This window comes from Haliaeetus leucocephalus, unplaced genomic scaffold, assembly GCF_000737465.1.
Source record: "Haliaeetus leucocephalus isolate CR32 unplaced genomic scaffold, Haliaeetus_leucocephalus-4.0 Scaffold712, whole genome shotgun sequence".
NCBI lineage: Eukaryota > Metazoa > Chordata > Aves > Accipitriformes > Accipitridae > Haliaeetus > Haliaeetus leucocephalus.
Genome location: NW_010973148.1, coordinates 5,418,510 through 5,437,269, shown reverse-complemented (window position 1 = coordinate 5,437,269; position 18,760 = coordinate 5,418,510). Strand labels below are relative to the sequence as shown.

Sequence of the window (18,760 nt, the reverse complement as noted above, 5' to 3'; positions counted from 1 at the left end):
AAAAATTGCTCAGTATGTAAAAGATGAAAAAAGAATAGCACCACTATTTGAGAACCTGAGCATAACAAATTTTAAACAGCTTTACAAATGATATAGCATATTTCTGCAGTAGTCCAGAGACAGAACATTGATATATCCAGTGAATTTATAGAATGGAGAAATACCCTGATAAAAATAGAAACTGAGCACAAGAGGTTCAGAATGGAACTTGGATTTCTGAATCGAACATGTAATGAAAATTCTTACTAGGTATCTTAAATTCTGTCCATTGTGCTTTATGAATATCAGTTAGAAAAAGAAAAATAATGTTTATCTTATGCTGGGAGAAAAGAAGGAAGAAAATCTGAGTGAATGTGGGGGGGTTTATGCATAATGGGACCATTGATTCAACTTACTTTTATCAAACATGAAGTCTCCATAGGTTTTGCAGAAGCAAGAATGCTTTATATATGTCTTCAGTTATCGTTGCTGTTTTGGTAAAACCCAAAGAATTTACTTGTACATTTTTTGATAGAAATTCGAGTCTCTCTAAATCCAAAACTGCTACCATTTTTCTCAGAAATCTCTTCATGTCCTACTCTTATCCTTCATTTTCTAGCATTTGTCAAAACCATGTGCTTATCAGTCAATATTTTACTCTGATTTGTCAGATTTATCAGTTTATTGGTATGAAAGTCAGTATTTACCTGCAACAACACGGCAGTATACATATATTTTGGAATACCTGTATGCACAGTCACAGTGATTGCTCTATGCTGTATAACACTGTAAATAGCAAAGAGTGAATATCCTCTGCAACACCTGGTGTGATGCAATGATCTCAGTGAAACTGTGTAAGTCAAAAGTTAATGGAAGTTCTTTCAGTCAAGTTCTTTTCCCCATTTTCTCTTTCGCCTGGTTGGGAGTGTTGCAATGAAGTTTTGCTGGATTCTGCTAAAGTGTAATCTGAAAGAACTGTCCTCCACCCACAGTGCATGGAAATAAAAGAATGTGCAGGTTGGAAAAGACAGGATATTTGCTTTTTGCTCTGTAGCTAAGGCCTCAGCACTTCAGAGACATGATTGCAAAGAAAGTCCTGTTTACTGCCAGCAGAGAAAATTGTCTATTTTGGACAGATTCTTCACTTCAGGAAATTCAGCTGCAAGGATCTAGAAAATGTCTACAAGAACATACAGACTGTGATTTGGGTTTGTTGTTTGTTTGTTTGTTTGTTTTGTTTTCTTTTGGTCACAGTTTGGGCAGATATGCAGCATAGATAAAGGTATGTTTTGTAACACAAAGCTACCCTTCTTGCAACTTTTGTGTTCTTGATCCAAGTCGCAAGAACTTCTCTCAAGAGTATGCAAGAACTTTCTTCATAACATTAAATAAGATAATGTTGCTATTATAACTTCATACTCAGAAATGGCTGCACTTTTCTGACTGAAATAAAAACAATAATTATGAAGTCGGTCTGAGTCATTTACTTGACATTGATACTGCTTTTGGTGTATGTACTGAAAATAGATTTCTATAATGGGACAAGTCAGATCCCATAATGTCTGGTGACATTAAGAACCTCACCTGCAATATACTAAAACGATTTTGATGTGGAAACTCTTAACCACATAATAGAACTGTATTTCCTAATAAATTTATCTAAAATGCACCTTGTTTGACTCCCAGATTTGGGGCTTTTAGCATTATAATTCTGGGGATATAATTTAGACCAACCTTATGCTGAGTTGTCCATGTGGTTCCTAATGTTCATTATAAGCCTTCCTTATCCATCAGTGTGTAGCATACAAGTCACTTGGGTGCATATCTGAAAATATTTCTGGCAGGAGTGGGGGCTTGCTTGTGATTAATAGATTTAATATTTGGGTCCCTGATAGGAATGGAGATGATGTATCAGTTTATTAATATAGTTCTAACATGGGTGTCGTCTGTGGCAGCAGGTGTTACACTTTGATAATTTACTTTGTTTGCTTGCTATTCATCTTGATCAGTTTAGGCCGTTTGCCATTTGATTACATTATCTTTTGATCTACTTCAGAATTCTTACCCATGTAAATGTATTTTAATGTCACATCAGCTTTGTGCCCTTATTTCTAATTTCTTTACTTTTCTCTGTAAAAATATGACTGAACTGTATCGAATGCCAAGTTTCACTCAACTGGCTTGAATGGCTTTTTTATTTCAGTCTTTGTTATGAGAAATAATTGATTTCTAAAATAATATGGAAACCTTCAAGGTGTGGTGTAAATGTGCCCTTTTTCTGCTACATTTCCTGATCTATTGCAATGCCTGTCAAATTTAAATGAGAGGTCTTAGGAGCTGTGGCATTCATTCCAGGCTTGGGCATCACCTCTCTGTGGGAACGTAATCCGTATGCTCGACTGCCTCCCAACCCACCCAAACACCAGGAAAGTTCTGAGATTCATTCCCATTTCAGTATTTTAAACAGGTACTATTCTGAGTTCTGGGGTACCTAAATTAACAAAACACTCGATGGAAGAGGGCGTGCTTTGAAGCACCAACTTTTGCATAGCCCTAAATACCTCTGTGAAACTGGAAGTCAGGGCCAGAAAGTGCTTTCTTAGACAGGGTTGGAGAGCTAAGATAGAAGAACAAAGCTTTAGCATGTTATTTTCCTTTTTTATCCAGCAGCTGTCTGATGTGAAGTGCGTAAACTATTGCTTGTCTCCCACTTTTCAGCTAACTTTGCAAGTAGCAGTAGATGGCAGTCAAAGCGACTTTTTTTCTTGTTCTCCGGGCTCTGTGAAACTCATCTTTCTAGCGACACAATGACACATCTTCAATGGGAGGGGTGAAATGTGCTGCCATCCAGAACATTCTTCTCCCTCAGCCTGTACCCAACAATATTCTGTTCTGAGATGTGGGAGCTTGGGGTTCAAACCCCTTTGGCTATCACCTGTCACCTCAGCTATCACCTCAGGCCCCTCAGGCTATCTCCTGAGGTGACTCACCTGTCTCCTCAGCTAACAAGGGCCCTGCTGAGTTTGCTCCATAGCATATCTTTAGGCATTTGGGGTGTCTCAAGCACCTCAGCAAATTTGGTCAGAGCTTTCCTGAGTTGTTCTCCTGAACTTAAGCTTCTTAGCTGTTAAAAGTATGATTTAGTTACATAAATGCTTTGAGAATTGTCCACGTGCCTTTGCTGAACCTCATCTAGATAAAGATTGTCATGCTTTGGAAAAAAACATCAGTTGTACATTGAGTCTTCATTCTTTAAGACACAATCATGATCGGTTTTCTTTAATTTTAGATGCATTGACCAGTATAGCACTGGCAACTGTCCAGAGTTTGTCCTCTGGGAGCCTTTTTTTTTTTTTAATTTGTAGAACTTCAAGTTTTTTTCTCACTTGCAGAGTAATTAGTGTTGGCTTATTATCAAAGAACATAACATCAGGTGGAACAGTTCCCATGTTTGCTGTTGTGATTGCTCAGTCTCATTCGCCTCCAAGCCACTCCTAAATCTGTGTATTGTAATAAGAACAAGATGAAAAGAACCTCAAATGAAGGTTCAGATGAGAAAATTCTTTGGTTTAATATTTGATCATTCATTTCTCCCAGACTGGTAATGCCACTTTAATTATGAAGGTCACTAAATTCAAATGAGCAGAGTTGCAGCAGGCGGCCATCTTGCAACTCTGATGAGTGTTCTTTATGGGTTTAGAGAAAGGGATAAACTGCATTAGGATTGCTCCTCAAGCTTTGTTCAGTCCGATGACAGCTGACTTATATGTATGTACGTATCAACTAGGACTGTCGGTTGTTTTTTTAAAAATTCATAATTAAAAATTCAGTTATTCAATAGCTTCTTTCAAGAATTCTCACATTCCTTAGTTTGTTTTCATGCAATTATTGCCTCCAGAACAATTTCAACCATCTTTCTCATGGCCTTCATTCCACATTTTAAGAATGAGAAGAATCTGGTTTGAACAATTTTTACTTTGGGTCCTTTGTTTTCATTCTTACTGTTATGCTAGGAAATTAAAAAGTAAGGATTCATGCAGGCTTCCATTAGCAAAAAGCTTGTCCACTTCTTTCATGTTGTTCACAAAGGACTGGGTTTTGGTATTGAAACTGCTATAATAACTTTTCCCTTTCTAGGCAATTGAAATGTATATTATGAATTGTTTCATGAAACACTTTTAAAGCAAAACTTCACAGCTGGGCATTATGAAATATGTTTTAGAGAATAACAGTGAAATAGAAAATTGCCATAGAAGAGATCTCTTTTTTCCTGTATTGGCATAAGTTGTTGCTGTATTAGATCTGAGTTTTTCTCTCCTGCTATAACAGCACCAAGTTTGAGATGCTCAGCTGAAGAAAACAGCATGAATGTGTATTGATATCAGGTAAAAATGGAAACCAGCGTTGGCCCTTGGACTTCCACATATCTTCTTGCTGGACTTCCAGTTCTCTGCTACTTAAGAGTTCAGCAGTGGGATAGACCAAGAAAGATTTGTCCTATTCTTCTGGTGAAAGGAAAGTTTAAAGTGGCTAAGAAAAGCTCAGAAAACTTGTGCTGAAAAGCCTCCGAAGTTTATAATCTTTGCAGTGGAAAATGTTCAAGGTTGGAGAATTTTTAGCAGGATTCAGAAAGAAATACTGTAAGATCCTGAGCAAAACATTTATTTTCATCTTCCTTTTACTGAAATTGGGAAAAAGAAAAACAAAATAGAAATAAAAATAAAACCTCTACCAATTTAAGAACAGTATTCAGAAATGAAAGAAATGCAGACTGAATAAACCAAAATACAGTGAGTTAGAGAAATCTGGCTGGGTCAATATCATTGTTTCTCTTCTGTCAGTAAATAACGCAAGGAAAAAAATACCAGCAAAAAGACTGCTCTATAGTTAATTACCAGTGACCTTCACTGTTGGGCAAAGGATCGGCCTGAGTCCGTGTGCCACAGAAAGCGACATACAAGCATTATATTGACCCCATGACTTTCCCCTATAGCGTCCCCCTGCATAAATGTGTCCAAAGAAAACAAACAGAACCTCCACAGCCTCTTCTGTCTGAGAGAAACCGGTGCTTTCCCTTCAGCTCCTGGTGAAATTTCCAGCTGCGCAGCGCTGATGGCAGTGCCTGCCCTGAGCCCTCGGCCAAAGGACGGGTGGGTGTCTGAGCGGGGCCGTGGGCCGGGGGGATGCAGGGTGGGAGAAGGGGGACTGAGGTTGAGTGGTTACCGCAGCAACGGGGAGGGGACCAGTGGGGGGAGCAGAGGTGGGAGTGTTTCCATGGCAACTGATGGAGCGCCTTCCTCACTTGGGCTGGGGATGCTGCTGTCCTCACCAATAATTACCTGCTTGGTGCTGGGGGATTTGAGCACAACGTACCAGGAGTGCCTGTGTTATCACCTCCACATATTACCTATTTCATTTCTAGTTAGAACGTGAAACTGCACTGGAGATAAAATGTTTTTCCCATGCAAGCTACACCCATTTTAATCTCTTTTGGTTGATGACAGTATAACCAGTTCACACGTAGTAGCAGAATTACTTTTTATTCTTTCCAATATGGTGTAAAAACCTATATTCCAGTATCAGTTATTAATTCTGTAGTGCTAGAAGAGATGCTGAGTTAGGGAGTGAGTTTGTCTTACACATCATTACATGACTATATTTCATTTTCCTTAATGAGCTTTGCAAGATAGATCTTACAATTTCTTGTTTAGGTTCTTTCATTATTTTTTTTTCCTAATGATATTAGGTATTGAAAATTTCTGGTAGGCTCCTTTTGAATCTTCCCAACTGGGGAATGATAGTTTGTGAATGCAAGAGGAATGTGCTCATATAAAACTGATAGGAACAGCCTGGACTCCTGAAATTGCTATCAGTGAATGGCAATCAGCCATCTGCTATTTCATCTGGTGTCACTTTTCCCTCATACTAGGGACAATGAAGAAATACCAGTGTCAATAGGTGATTTAATATGAGTCTCATGTGGACTGAAATGTAGGGAGAGCTGGAATTTGATCAACTTTGTCTTGAAAAGTAGGGTCTTAAAGGGAGACAGAACTATTGAGTGTCAAACCAGCTAACACAAGAAGGCTCGGTAGGAAGTATGACCTGGATGAGAGGAGCCCAGGGATTACCTTGGAACCACCCACAAAACTAGACCAAAAAAAAAAAAAAATTGCCCAAGAGGTGAAGAAACTGAGGCAAGGATAGGCCTCCAGATACTTACCCTATTGAAATGTCTCTGTGCTTGCGTTGTGAAGCCTACATGAAGCCTAAAGACATTTGCCTGCTGTATTTTCCTATGAAGAGGTGAGCTGTGAACCAGAGTGTCCTCAGCTTGGCAATGTGGGAAGGCTAGGGTCAGCCTGCTGAAGGCAGCCAGCACAGTCTTATGGGCTATATATTTCAAAGATGGAGTCTCAGCCTCCCCTCAAAGCATGCTTCCAGCAGTGCAGAAGCAGAGAGGGGTCTGGTTTTGCCTGAGCCAGCAGTGCAGAGGGGTGCAGGGCTCCCCCAGCTCCTCTGGAGGCCAAGAGCAAGAAAGGCTTGAGCACAGCTGAGACTCTCATTACAGAGTGTCTCTCTGTGCTTATGTGGCAAGACAGTCTTGTTCTCATTTTTAGCGCGGTTAAACATTTGCATTTCCCTCAAATGCAAATGAGGGCTGTTACAAATAAGCTTTTTCTACTACTTTGTGCACAGTTGGCTTTTTCGTGCATCATTTTGTTTAATGACAGTAACACCTATTCACATACTGTGGATACAGGATATAACTCACTGTTGCTTCATTTATTTACGTGATTTCTGTCATTCAGCCCTTTAAGCTTTCCTTTTGGATCCTATTTGTGTTGTAATGAATTTAGACTTTGTGACCCAGGTATGTCTATTCTGCTAAATCAAAGATGTCCAGGGACCAATACTTGTCCCCAAGACTGAGTGGCACCAGTTGGTGTATGTCTACATTTGTTAGTTTTGGCTGCCTCGGTGGCAGATTCACCCTGGAAGGAACAGGGTAAGGAAGTCAGCTGGCAATGAAGCAAGGTGAATGACTGGGTGTGCGGTGCTTGAGCTATGTCTGTAGTCTCCCCTTACTCCGCTGAGGGGATTCAATCACTGAGTTAGTGCTTCTTTTGAGGAAAAGCACATCAAATGCAGAATTTTATTTATTTATTTTATTTATTTTGACCCTTGAAATTGTTCACTGATGGGTGGCAGGATGATTTCAAATGGGAGAGGGTTTGAAAGAATGGGGTTTAAATCCCTGGTGAGCTGTAGATTTCCTGCACAACCCTGGAGAAGACAATGATGCCCTCAATATCTCAGCTTCTGAAAAAGAAAAAAGAAGGTTATAACTTTTTTCTCCCACCCAGAGTGTTGTAAGGATAAGAGGGCAACTTTCTGGGACACTTGGATACTGTAGTAGAGTGGTATGTGGGTTCTTAAGATATAACATAGCCTCAGGAGATATCCTGAAAATGACACTGGAGGGGAACAGTTGGAACAGGACTTTCACCCCTCTGATTTTGCCACCTGCCTCCTTACAAAGTGCTCATTACCATCTTTACCCTCGCCCATGATTCTGCTTGAGACCCTCACTGTACCTGCAGCTTCAGCCTGAGATAGGTGTCTGTTTTTTCATCACTGCCCTCTCTCCTGTTCCTTTACAGCTGCTCTTGTGCTAAAAGTGACAGTACACATAAAAACATCATGGTAACCTCTGCTTTTCTAGCTTGACAATGGCATAAAAGATGTTTCAAAATGTTCTTCTGCTTCTTTGGCCAAAAAGTCCTCTCTCCATCATTAAAACAAACTCTTTAATACCGAGATTATGTGCATAAACTCATTGTTTGCAGTCTTTGAGAGTGCATTTATTTTCATGAGCGGGGATTTTAGCTTCTGTTTTGAATAAGCTAACAGCTCAAGAGCTAAGCTTATAAAGTTGATACATCTTTTGTTGTAATACATGAATACTATTGAGTATCTTTATAATTTGTTTTATATTTTTTTCAGATATCAAGTATTCTTAAGAGACCTTAATAGTGTACTTTATTACATTAAGTATAGTAATTAACATACATTCACAGGCTTTTAATTTTCTCTTTCTTTGTTTCTTCTCTTCAGTGATTATTCATTTTTAATTCTTTACTATTTCCACAGGAGTTAAGCTTGTCCTTGTGCATTTGTCTTACTAAATTCACAAGTTAACAACCTGTGTTTCTTACCACATCGAATTATGCATTTGGAATCTCTCTTTCTCGCTCACACAGTCTCTCAAATAAAACCCAACCTGTCTGCTGTCTTAGTAAAGCCTTAAATTACAGGTCAGAGTGGGCACTGTAATTTCTCTGTCAATCCCAACAACACTGTTTCTTCCACCAGCAATCTCCTTAGGAGTGACTATTCTGATTAGCATTTCGAGTTACGTTGTCCACCAGATAACAGTGACCAAAAGTCTACCCACTGCCATGTAGCACCCACCTCTACTTCCCCTGTGACTTTCTTGCATGCTTTGGACATCCCTTTTTCTAAAATGGCCCAATTTAAGACCATATAGTTATGGGTCATCAAAGACAAGATGTTCTCCTCAGGCCCTGTCTGCCACAGGACATGAACCCTAGCCCTCTTGACACACCGAGAGAAGAGGCTGTGGTAGTGCAGTTGTGTCACAATCATAGCAATCAGGATGTCTGTGGGAATGCTCTAAGAGAAACAGAAGCCAACAGAAGAGTCCCAGAAGAAATGTAAAGCAGCAATATTTGGCAAAAATGAAGAGTCTCCCACCAAAAGGGATGGGAAGAGAATAGATCTACAGCTGGTTTTCTAAAGTGAGCCACATGCTTTCTAATTTCATACTGTGTTTCTGATTATGGAATGGTTGATCAAACCAGAAGAGATAATCCACCAGTGCAGAGTGAGGAGGAGACATGAAGGGATCTCAGGGGATGGGCCAAGACAAACATCTCCAGCCTTTCCTGTAACTAAATGGAAAAGTCACCTGGAATACAGCAGGACTAGAGCTAGCCTCCAAGGAGCCAAAATAGGCAAAGTGAGACAGATAAATGTTTTCTCAGGGAAAGGAAATGCTACATGATAATTTCATGTTTTGTTTTTAGTGTGAAGTTAGCTGTCTGTCACTCTTTATAGTAGCAAGAAATCAGTGGAATAATCTCCTAAAGCAGCCAGAGGGCAACACTGTAGTGAAGAAGGCGAGCTTCTGTCCTCCTTGCTCCCAGACTCCTGCTGAAGCAGTGATGAGAAGAGCTTTTTTTTTTTTTTTCACTCAAAGCATTCAGCTATGGAGACAGTGACTGCTTGCTGAAATATTTTGCCAGTGTTAGCCTGAGTAGCCATTTAATCTATGGTGACAATCTCAGTGTTGACTTTGCTTCTTTCATTGTGTTTTCTCCATGTAACGATCGTGCTTGTAACTTTATGAAAGTATCAAAGCAAATTCTCACAAAAGAGCAAGTTATTCAAAGTATTCTAGACATAAAACAGTTTGGAAAGTTTTCAAAGTTATATATTTTACTACCACTGTAAACCTGATCATTCTGTGTTTTGGTTTGTATATTTATTTTGGGGGGCTTTTGAAGGTACAGCCTTAATGCTGCTGGAAAAGATAAACTCAGATTAAGAAAAGTAAAAAGCTCAAAAGTGGAGAACTGTTTCCTGAGCTCTTCCACCTCTCAGAGACTATTAGGAATAAGGGTAGAAGCTGGATGGGGAGCAGGAGCACAGACAGTAGAAACAAAGGAGGCTGGTGGAGAATGGGAAGGTGAGCCATGATATGCTGTCTCTTAGGCCCCAAAACCCAGTGTTTTACGTAGTGGGGGGTAAATCCCGCCCCCCCCCCCCCAATCTGGCTCCTGAGCAGCCTCTGAAAACATGAAGCTCCAGACTGGCAGAGTTATTTCAGGGAAAGTTACAAACAGCCCTAGTGGTGCTACTCTGCTCATCCCAAGCCATGCTGAAAGCAAGACAAACTTTCAGGACATGCGTGTGAGAAGGCTTGCCTTGGTCTTGATGATACCACAAGAGTTTTGAATATATACTGCATATGAAATACACTCTTTATTTTACCAGGTTTTCTCCAGCAGACTTCATTTCTTTTTCTGCATTATTTCCACAAAATGAGAGTGTGTAGGATTCAAAATTGCTTTGCTGGAAAACGGTAGACCATTCTACTACTTTCAGTTCCTTCCCACAGGATATCTGAGAGCTTTTTACCAATTTTTAAAACTAGAATGCAAGTTGCACACAGGATGCAAAAACAACCAGTACCTGTGAAAGAGTAATGCTAAGGTAACATTTTAAGCCTTCCAGGGCTCTCCTGGAATCACAGTAATTCCTGGCTTTTTATAATCTATATACTGTGCAGTCTGGGGAACAATCATCACACTTCATGCAGCAATTGCTGTGGGAATATTTCTTTCCATCAAGATCAAAACTAGCCATGAGCATGGCCTATACCTCTTCAAATGATCAAAAGCCTGTTCAGAATATGCACCACTGGACAAAGGACAATTCTCTTCCCCTTCTAACCCACTTCTTCAGCATAAGATATGAGAATCATGGAAGCTAAAGGTGGACTGTGCTCCCTAGAATTAATTTTGGTGTTTTGATATCGGGCCTGTGAATGTTCTGGTTCAGGAAGAGGGAACCACTCTTCCCGTTCTTCAGGGAGTATTTCTTCTTTCATTCTTTTGTCACACAACTAAAGGGGTGAGTGAACCAATCAGACAGCCCTTTGCAGGGTAATCTTTGGCAATTTGGTTGTTGATTAAACTTTGCTTTCAGTGGTAAGCTGGGCTGGAAAAAATATTCTGTTGTTGAAAATAAACTTCAAACTCTGAAAAGATTACCCTCTTTTAATGTTCTTCAAGTGCACAAAATTGCAGACTAAATAAACAGATATCATGGGTGTTGCTTTAATGTTTGCGACATTTCCTATTAAAACACAGTATCTCAAAGCCTTCATTTTGTACTTTTAATCCAAGCATGGCAAGGGCATAAAGATAGAACATTTCCAGGCATGTTCACCTGTGGTCTATGGCTGAGTGCAGGAAGAGGGAGACTCCCACCCTTCAGAGATTTTGCTCTCAGTTCTTTCCTGTTTCTCTGAACAGCCCTGTCCCATGTCCCAAACTTAAACCGTAATGCTTAACATTTCCGTGACACTGTTTGCTTGTAAAGTGTTCTACCATTATTAATTTTTTTAAGCGTACTTGATAGTGAATGGTTTGGACTGAAATATAAAAGGGAAGTTTAATACTTATTTCCAGAACAGTTTAAGACTTACAAATAGGATTGCCCACTTTGGTGCAGTAAAGCCTTTTGGTAACCACAGGAGACTTTATCCCCTACACAGTTTATTAGACTAGTTTAAAGCTTATGGAACAGTGTTTCTTATGTGTTGGCATGATATACAAGGGGTGAGCAGCGAACAGAATAATCATAATCTCAACTGGACTCTAATTATTTAGATATTTTTAGTTGATTGAGTATAGGCCTCATACAAATCCCAGTAATAGCTTTAATCAAAGAGTCTCCTTCCATCAACAATCAAGATATAGGCTCTACAATGAAAAAAAATTAACATTTTGGAAGAGTTAGAGAAATAATGCTGAATAGATCAGAAAAGATAGCAATAATTGCCAGCATAGGAAAATGGAGTCTTGAGGTGATGGTGCATTATTTAGTAGGCAATAGTAAGAATCTGGAAAGTATCATGCAAGAAATTCTTGCATTTTTTCCAAGGACAAGACTCTTGATGTTGTTGTTGTTCTTACTGTTGTAACATTGTGAAAATGCAGAAAATGAGAAGGCTGCAGCAAAAGCAACAAAGGTGTACCATACTATTACCTGTAGTCATTCAAATAGATCACCCAATTGTGACAGCCAATTAAATTGTATTTTCCGGGATTAACCTACATCTAAAATGATATATCACGATAGGAGAAAAGCTTCATGTTTTTTCAACAACATGTTAGCTCCTCTTTTGACTGAGCAAACAAGGAAAGACTTGGCTGAAAAGCATGTATTTTTCTCTGTGACTACAGATGTTTCAAACAATGGCACTTTCAAGGTGTTTCCAATCATTAATCATTCCTACACAGCTGAAGAGGAAATAATTCACTGCTGGCTTGATTATTTTCAAGTCACTAATGAAACCACATTAGGAATATTTGAAAATGTAAAAAATATGCTAAAATCAAGTAGTTGGAACCCTGACTATGTACAGTTACTTGCAGCTAATACTGTTGTTAACTCTGGCTTATGTCCCCCTGTCCACAAATCGATAGAAAGTAGGAAAGAAAAATAATCTCTAGCTTATTGCTCTGTACATAACGACAAAACAGAAAAATACCGTCTGATTAAATCATCATTTGATTCAGAAAAAAAATCACTTTCCCTCATCTTATTCAGTCATTTTTCTCCCAAAGTTTCAGATTTAAAGGAGAGCTTATAAATTTTGAATGGGAAGAAATGTTCTCCATGAGACAATTACTTGCATACTGTACAGGTAAAAGGACCATAATCTGTTTTCTTGGTTTTAGAAGTTACTTTTGGAAGTTAAGTGGGCATTGTCAAGTGCCAATTTTAAAATCCCATTTTCAAAGATAACCTCATTGGAGGTGATTGATAGAGAGGTTTTCAGTGACAGAATGTTACTTTTTTTCAGATTGTACTGAGTGGTTCTTGCAAGTATAAGTCTTGCAAGTAGAACAAACTGGGTTTTTACACGATGAAATGTATAAGATAATGCATGCATTTAAGGGTAAGTTGCAAAAAAGAGCTGAGAAAAAAAAAGAAAACAAAGACATTTCACTCAGAGGTACATATTAGCTGCCAGAAGCAAGGCTTTATATTTTCATATGATCAAACAATACAAATAAACTGATTTAATTTTACTGAAAAGCATTAGTTTTTCCAGAAACAGTAAAAACTATTGATAATTTAAAATTTCTTAAAAGGCCTGATGTTATGTAGTTAGATTCAGCTGAGTACTTGCATATATCAGAAATCTTTGACTGGGAAATATTATCATATTCTAGTTTCACATTCTTGCTCTTTCAATTTCTTAAAATTGTTTAGTTTATTTAAAAAAAACATTTTCCTTATCTAATCAGATTTGGACAGATTGTGGAATCCTCAAGCAGATTCCATTTCAATGAAGTTTTTAAGTGCAGGGAATTTAACGTGTAACATGCTTTATGAATTTACTTTTAAAGCCAAACATAATGAATTCTACTAAAATTCATAATAAATTATTCTTCTATCAATCCCTTCAAGTTCATAAGTGAATTTTGCATCAGAGAAATTTAATATTATTTCAGAAATATGTGATGTACTAAAGGAAATAATATTTCCTTAGAATTTCCCTTCCTGTTAACATGTAGACGTATTTTTCCCCTTAGGATTGGCCCTTACTTCTTCTCAAAGGAGAATGTCTTTTTGGAAGTGTGGCTGCTCTGGAGTGTAGCTTCAGTTAACACATCCAGGCACAGTGTGAATATGTGGTATGAGTAGGAAAAATCTTGAGTCTATTTTTGTAGTGGGGCAAATTAGGTGCCTATAAGACTAGAAAACTTAGTGACAGAACACTTTACTGTACATGATCTTGGGATCACTTCATGGAGAACAGTTTCACCTTTCTGCTGCTGGGAAGAAGTCTTATTGAAAATTTTGCTGGTTTTTATTTGTTCCTGTGTTCATTATAGTAGTCAATGGTTACTGACAAAAAATAAAAAGGAAAAGAAAGAATCAGAAGGATATCAACAAAGTTTATGGTAGAGTGGTAGAACAGAACATAAAGAATATTATTAGAGTTCTAGGATGTTGCTTTGTCTGAGGCATCATTTCACTGAAACTTAACGTCCTGCCTGAACTCTCTAAGTGTGACTGTTACATTTCACAGAAATCTAAAATGGCAGGTATTAGCTAGCTAATGAAAAGCATTCCTTTTTTATATAATATTGACCTGTGTATGAGACCAACATAGAAACCTTTCTTCTGGCAGTTTCTTGTTAGATGCTGTGTGTTGGAGATCATTGTACCAGCTTTGTGCAAAGTAGTATATGGAAGCTGTTGACTTCACTGGGAACTGAGTATCTGTTGTCAGTGAAGATAAAGGTAATTTTCCTGAAGTGTGTACAGGCTTAGCTTCATTAGAAGTGAAGAACTGAGTGCCAGTTTCAAAAGTGACCTCTGTCCCTTCCTAGCAGAGTAAACGTATGAATATCATACTCCATTATCTGCTTGGTTGAAGACTGAAGCAATTCCAAAGATTAATGTAAAGGATGTACTGATCTAACATTCACTTCTGAAAAGGATTAATGGAGAGAACAAAAAGGATGAAATTGGAATTCAGATATTAAATGGAAATGTGCATTTATTTTTACTGGGAATATTTTGTTTTGCAGTTTGTACATTCTGACTGAATATTGTAAATACTTTAAATAAAAAAAAATAGAGGTAAATTGTTGAAAAAGTCAATGCAACTAATTTCAAAGAACTTTGATTGACTTTTCTTTTAAAAATGTTGCTTTGCTTTATATGACCTCAGTTTACAAAAAGAAAAATGTATTTTTTTAAAGAACTAAATAACTCAGAAGATTTGTGAACCATTTAATTTGTGTTGAAATGTTTTTATTAAGGTGAATGGAGTTACAGTGGCCCATTGCAGAGATATTTTGAATAATGATCATTTCTGGTGTGTTCTAGTTGCAGTGATAAGTAAAGGAAATGCAAAATGGGGGTTGGACAGTGGTGTTAGCATGGCCCTGCTTCTAGGCTAATGCAATCTGTTTCTCAGCCAGAATAGTTTACCTGGATGGAAATAACAGTGACACAGTTATACTGCTCCTGGTGCCCACTTTGCTCAGATCTAACTGCAGTACCTTCTCAGGACACTGTATTATGGAGCTCAAGGTCTTTCTTTCCTTTGGTGTTGTAGAAATCCTAAATATGCTGAGTCCTAAAATCCTAAATATCATTAAATATGTATGATATACTAGAAGGGAATTATGGCTGCTCCTAAATTTAGTCAAAATAAAGCATTCATATAAAATAACCTCAAATATGAATATCATGCAAAAACGTGTCCTGTAAAAAGACAGCACTGTCATTAGCCAGCTGTATACAAATGGTCTTTGATTCTATAAATACTGATTCTCACATGTAAGCTAAAAAAAGCAACTCTACTCACTCAGCATTTGGAGAAACCCATAGACATGTCTGGCATATTCCTCTCTGTAGAAGCTGAATGTGCCAAACTCTTGTCACTGGACTTTCAAGGACTAAAATGATACAGGATTGATTGTAAAGAAACAAGATCAGCCCTGCCATCTTAAACCTGGTGAATTAAGGGTGTCCTTTTTGAATAATAAAGGTATGCTGCGTACATTACATTGCATCCTTTAAGTGTATGGAGATGTGCAACTTTATGCTCATTGAGATGAAAGAAAAGTCTTTTCAGATTCAGATCTGTCAGCTTCCCTGAGAAAATGAAGCTAATAATACAATGAAAAACCTAGTGAGATAGGTTATGAAGAAAAATAGTCCTTAATGCCTTTAGTGCCTAGGCTTTAATTCCTAAGGTGATCTATTACCTGGTATTTGGATACATGCTAGCACTGCTTATGCACCTATTGATCATTTGCCATCTAAAGATGAGAGGCCCAGAGTGTGTTTTGGACTAGGATTACAGTGTCAGTGAATTAGGTTTCCTGGTGTTATAACATCAGCTTTGGAAGGATGGCCTGCCAAAAATGTAATAGTGCAGGAGAACCAGATGGCTCTTAGCAAAAACACTGTCCTCAGTTCAGACTACACGCTCTTCTAATTAACTATAAATAAAAAAATATACAATACTGTTTGTGTAATAGCATTTCTTTTTATACCTGCTTTTTAAAAACTTGGGAATAGACAAGCAAAAATGCAATAAAAGCAAGTTCAGAGTGGTCAAAGGCAAAGACATACCAGACTTTCCTCACAGCTTTAATTGTCCTTTGTTCAGATATACCAAGACTGCATCTACCAGGGGACCTAAGGAGATGTTTTCCTCTGGATTATCCCCAGCCCCTGTATTAGCCTGCATTGTAGAGCATATGCTTTGTGTCACATCAGCAAATGCTGACCCTGTCATGGATGCAGCCAGGCCTGTGATACTGAGAAGGTCTTTCATGACACGGTCAGGTGGCCATTTCCACAGGGTTCACAGGTAGACCAGTCTGGAAAGAGGAAAAGGAACATAAGCAAATCAAACGTGACCGTTCCCAGCTGCCAGTGGCTGGAACTCATAATTCAAATATTGGTTTTTACACAGTTTCTTCCATGGAGTATTAAATGCATAAATCAGTGTGTTTGTATGTTCACCTAGATCATTTTGTCTGCTTGTCCATGTGTATCTCAATTTCTGCAGTTATACCTACTATGACTGCTTACCTACAGAAAAACAGCAGTAAAAATGGAGTGAAAGAAAGAATGAGATTCATGTAAATTATGACATTGGCCTATTCAGAGCAGTAAGCTAGTGACCACTCAGCTTTTAGCATTTGAGGTACATGAGGTGTCTGCAAAGAAGCACCAACATGCCTTTTCCGTTCTGCTCTAGTATGGCTTGAAAAAGAGTAGCTGAATAATTGGTAACAAACAGAACAATTAATTTACTGAATTTACACAACACCCTCCCCAAAAGGCATTGCCATAATCAAGGGAATTTACCATTCTCCAGCTTACATGTGTTGCTCTTGTTCATCTTTCACACCTCTTTTATCAGTCTGCCCTACGACAAAAAGTCTCTGCAAATTGTACCTTGTAGCTGTGACTTTTCAGAGGCAATGGAAAAGAATGTGCTAGTGCAGAAATTGTTATGGCACAGGACCAAGGCAAGTGAGATGTTTGGCCTGTTTTCCAAAGTAGCTAGAGGGGAAAGAAAAGGAAAAAAAAGGAAAAACATTATTTCCTGAGGCAGTAAAAAACCAAACTGTAGCTCCATTGGCCTGAATGTATCCTGATGCTCTACACCTGGATAGATCTTGTCAAACACCAAATTGCAGTGGGAAGTGTGGAACTGATTTCAATTTGTGTATCATGCTTTCATTGCAGGAATATCAAATTGATATATTTTTTGCCCAGACGTGGACAGATAGCCGTCTTCGCTTCAACAGCACCATGAAAATACTGACTCTGAACAGCAACATGGTTGGCTTGATCTGGATCCCAGACACGATATTTCGTAACTCGAAGACAGCGGAGGCTCACTGGATCACCACCCCCAACCAGCTCCTCCGCATATGGAATGATGGCAAGATCTTGTACACCCTCAGGTGAGCACTCGGCAAGGTGCAGGGCTGAAAGCTTCTCCTGCCTCTGGCATAGTTGCAGTAATTTTCAGTGGTATCTTTGTTCTCCTCTGCTGTTTTCTTCCTGGTGCTTACCTGACCGTGCCTTTCAAATACTGAAATACTCAAGCGTAAGTACTGCCAAGTTTAAAAAACAAAGTTTTGTCTTTCTAAAGAAGAAACCTTGAGAACTGGAAATAGGCCTGTCTAAATTGTAGAAGTTGGGCTTTTTAGTGCTTGCAATAAAATCAGGAGCATGTAGTCCCATAAAACCTGTCAGAAACCTTTCTGATCAGAGTTAGATGCAGGGCTGCATAAAATATTTCTAGATTCATGCTAATGCCAATACTTGATTCTTCAAACAAATCATGCGGAAAGATAGTCTGTCACATCTCATCACAAGGGTGAATTGCTGGAGGAAAGGCTTTTAGAGTTTTTCTAATCTTTGTGATATGATCAACTGTATGGTATTAGAAACACTGTATATATTTGCATTAAAAAAGCCTGTGGAAATCTAAATATGTGTTTACTTATGGAAGAGTCGAATTGCTCAGAAGGGGGTTTTGCCATAAGCCATATTCCACACAGCAAACTGTTCCAGAAACATCCCTTTCATGCTACATTTTCTTCAGTAATTGTGTTCAGCTCTTTCAGTGCAACAGCATATTCTGATCATGCTTGCAATTGCGTTGGGCTCCAATAGAAAGTCCTTGGCAAACAATAAGGAAGGAAATAAACAGCTGGAAAAGCTACTGATATTTTTAGTGTCCTTCCCTTCTTAGGCTTGCTCCACTGTGAAGAAGTCTTTCTTATTTCAGTAGCCTTTAGCTAAAGACTGGTTGATTAGGATGTCAACTCCAATACCTTCTTGGTTGTGTTGTTGGGTTTTGTTGGGTTTTTTTTCCTATTAAGCCCTGTTTAGTATTTTCAGGGCAAGTCAAGTGCCTACCTAATAGTAGTGAGACTTACATACCTGTCACTAAAGAAACTATTTGTTGAATGAACTGCTTTGTCTAAAGCAGATAAGAAAGGGGTAATACATAACCCAGTGGATTATTTGAATGAGCATTTTTATCTGTGAAAGATGTTTTGAGTCCTTTTCACCCACTCAGGTCAGTTTTACATAGGAGGAGCTGTTAGAATAATCATTGTTTGTTGATAACACTGTGTAATTAAAAAACAATTAATCTGACTTAAGTGAGCACACAGAATTGGTATGGCATGGAAGCGGTAACTACTGTATGCCCTGGTACTGTCAGGTGTTGATGAGTGTTCTGTTTTCAGGAGAAAGTGTACAAGATTCAGTCATGCTCCACGCCTTTCCATCCTCTTCCCTGCCCGCTTTTGGGTGGTGTTACGGATGCACACATAACCAAATCCAACAGGTGTTAAAACTCAGATTTATTCTTCAGTATAAGTTATTTAGAAGTCTGGTAACA

General features: G+C 38.5%; 1 protein-coding gene across 2 annotated transcripts in view; it reads left to right on the top strand.

The window, feature by feature from the left end:
• GABRG3 (gamma-aminobutyric acid (GABA) A receptor, gamma 3) overlaps positions 1 to 18,760 on the top strand; it is a 332,814-nt gene that overhangs the window by 158,427 nt on the left and 155,627 nt on the right. For both annotated transcript variants that reach the window (XM_010580475.1, XM_010580474.1), the window contains exon 4: positions 17,086 to 17,306. In XM_010580475.1, coding sequence (XP_010578777.1) covers positions 17,086 to 17,306 — 221 coding nt within the window. The remainder of the gene's footprint in view (positions 1 to 17,085; positions 17,307 to 18,760) is intronic.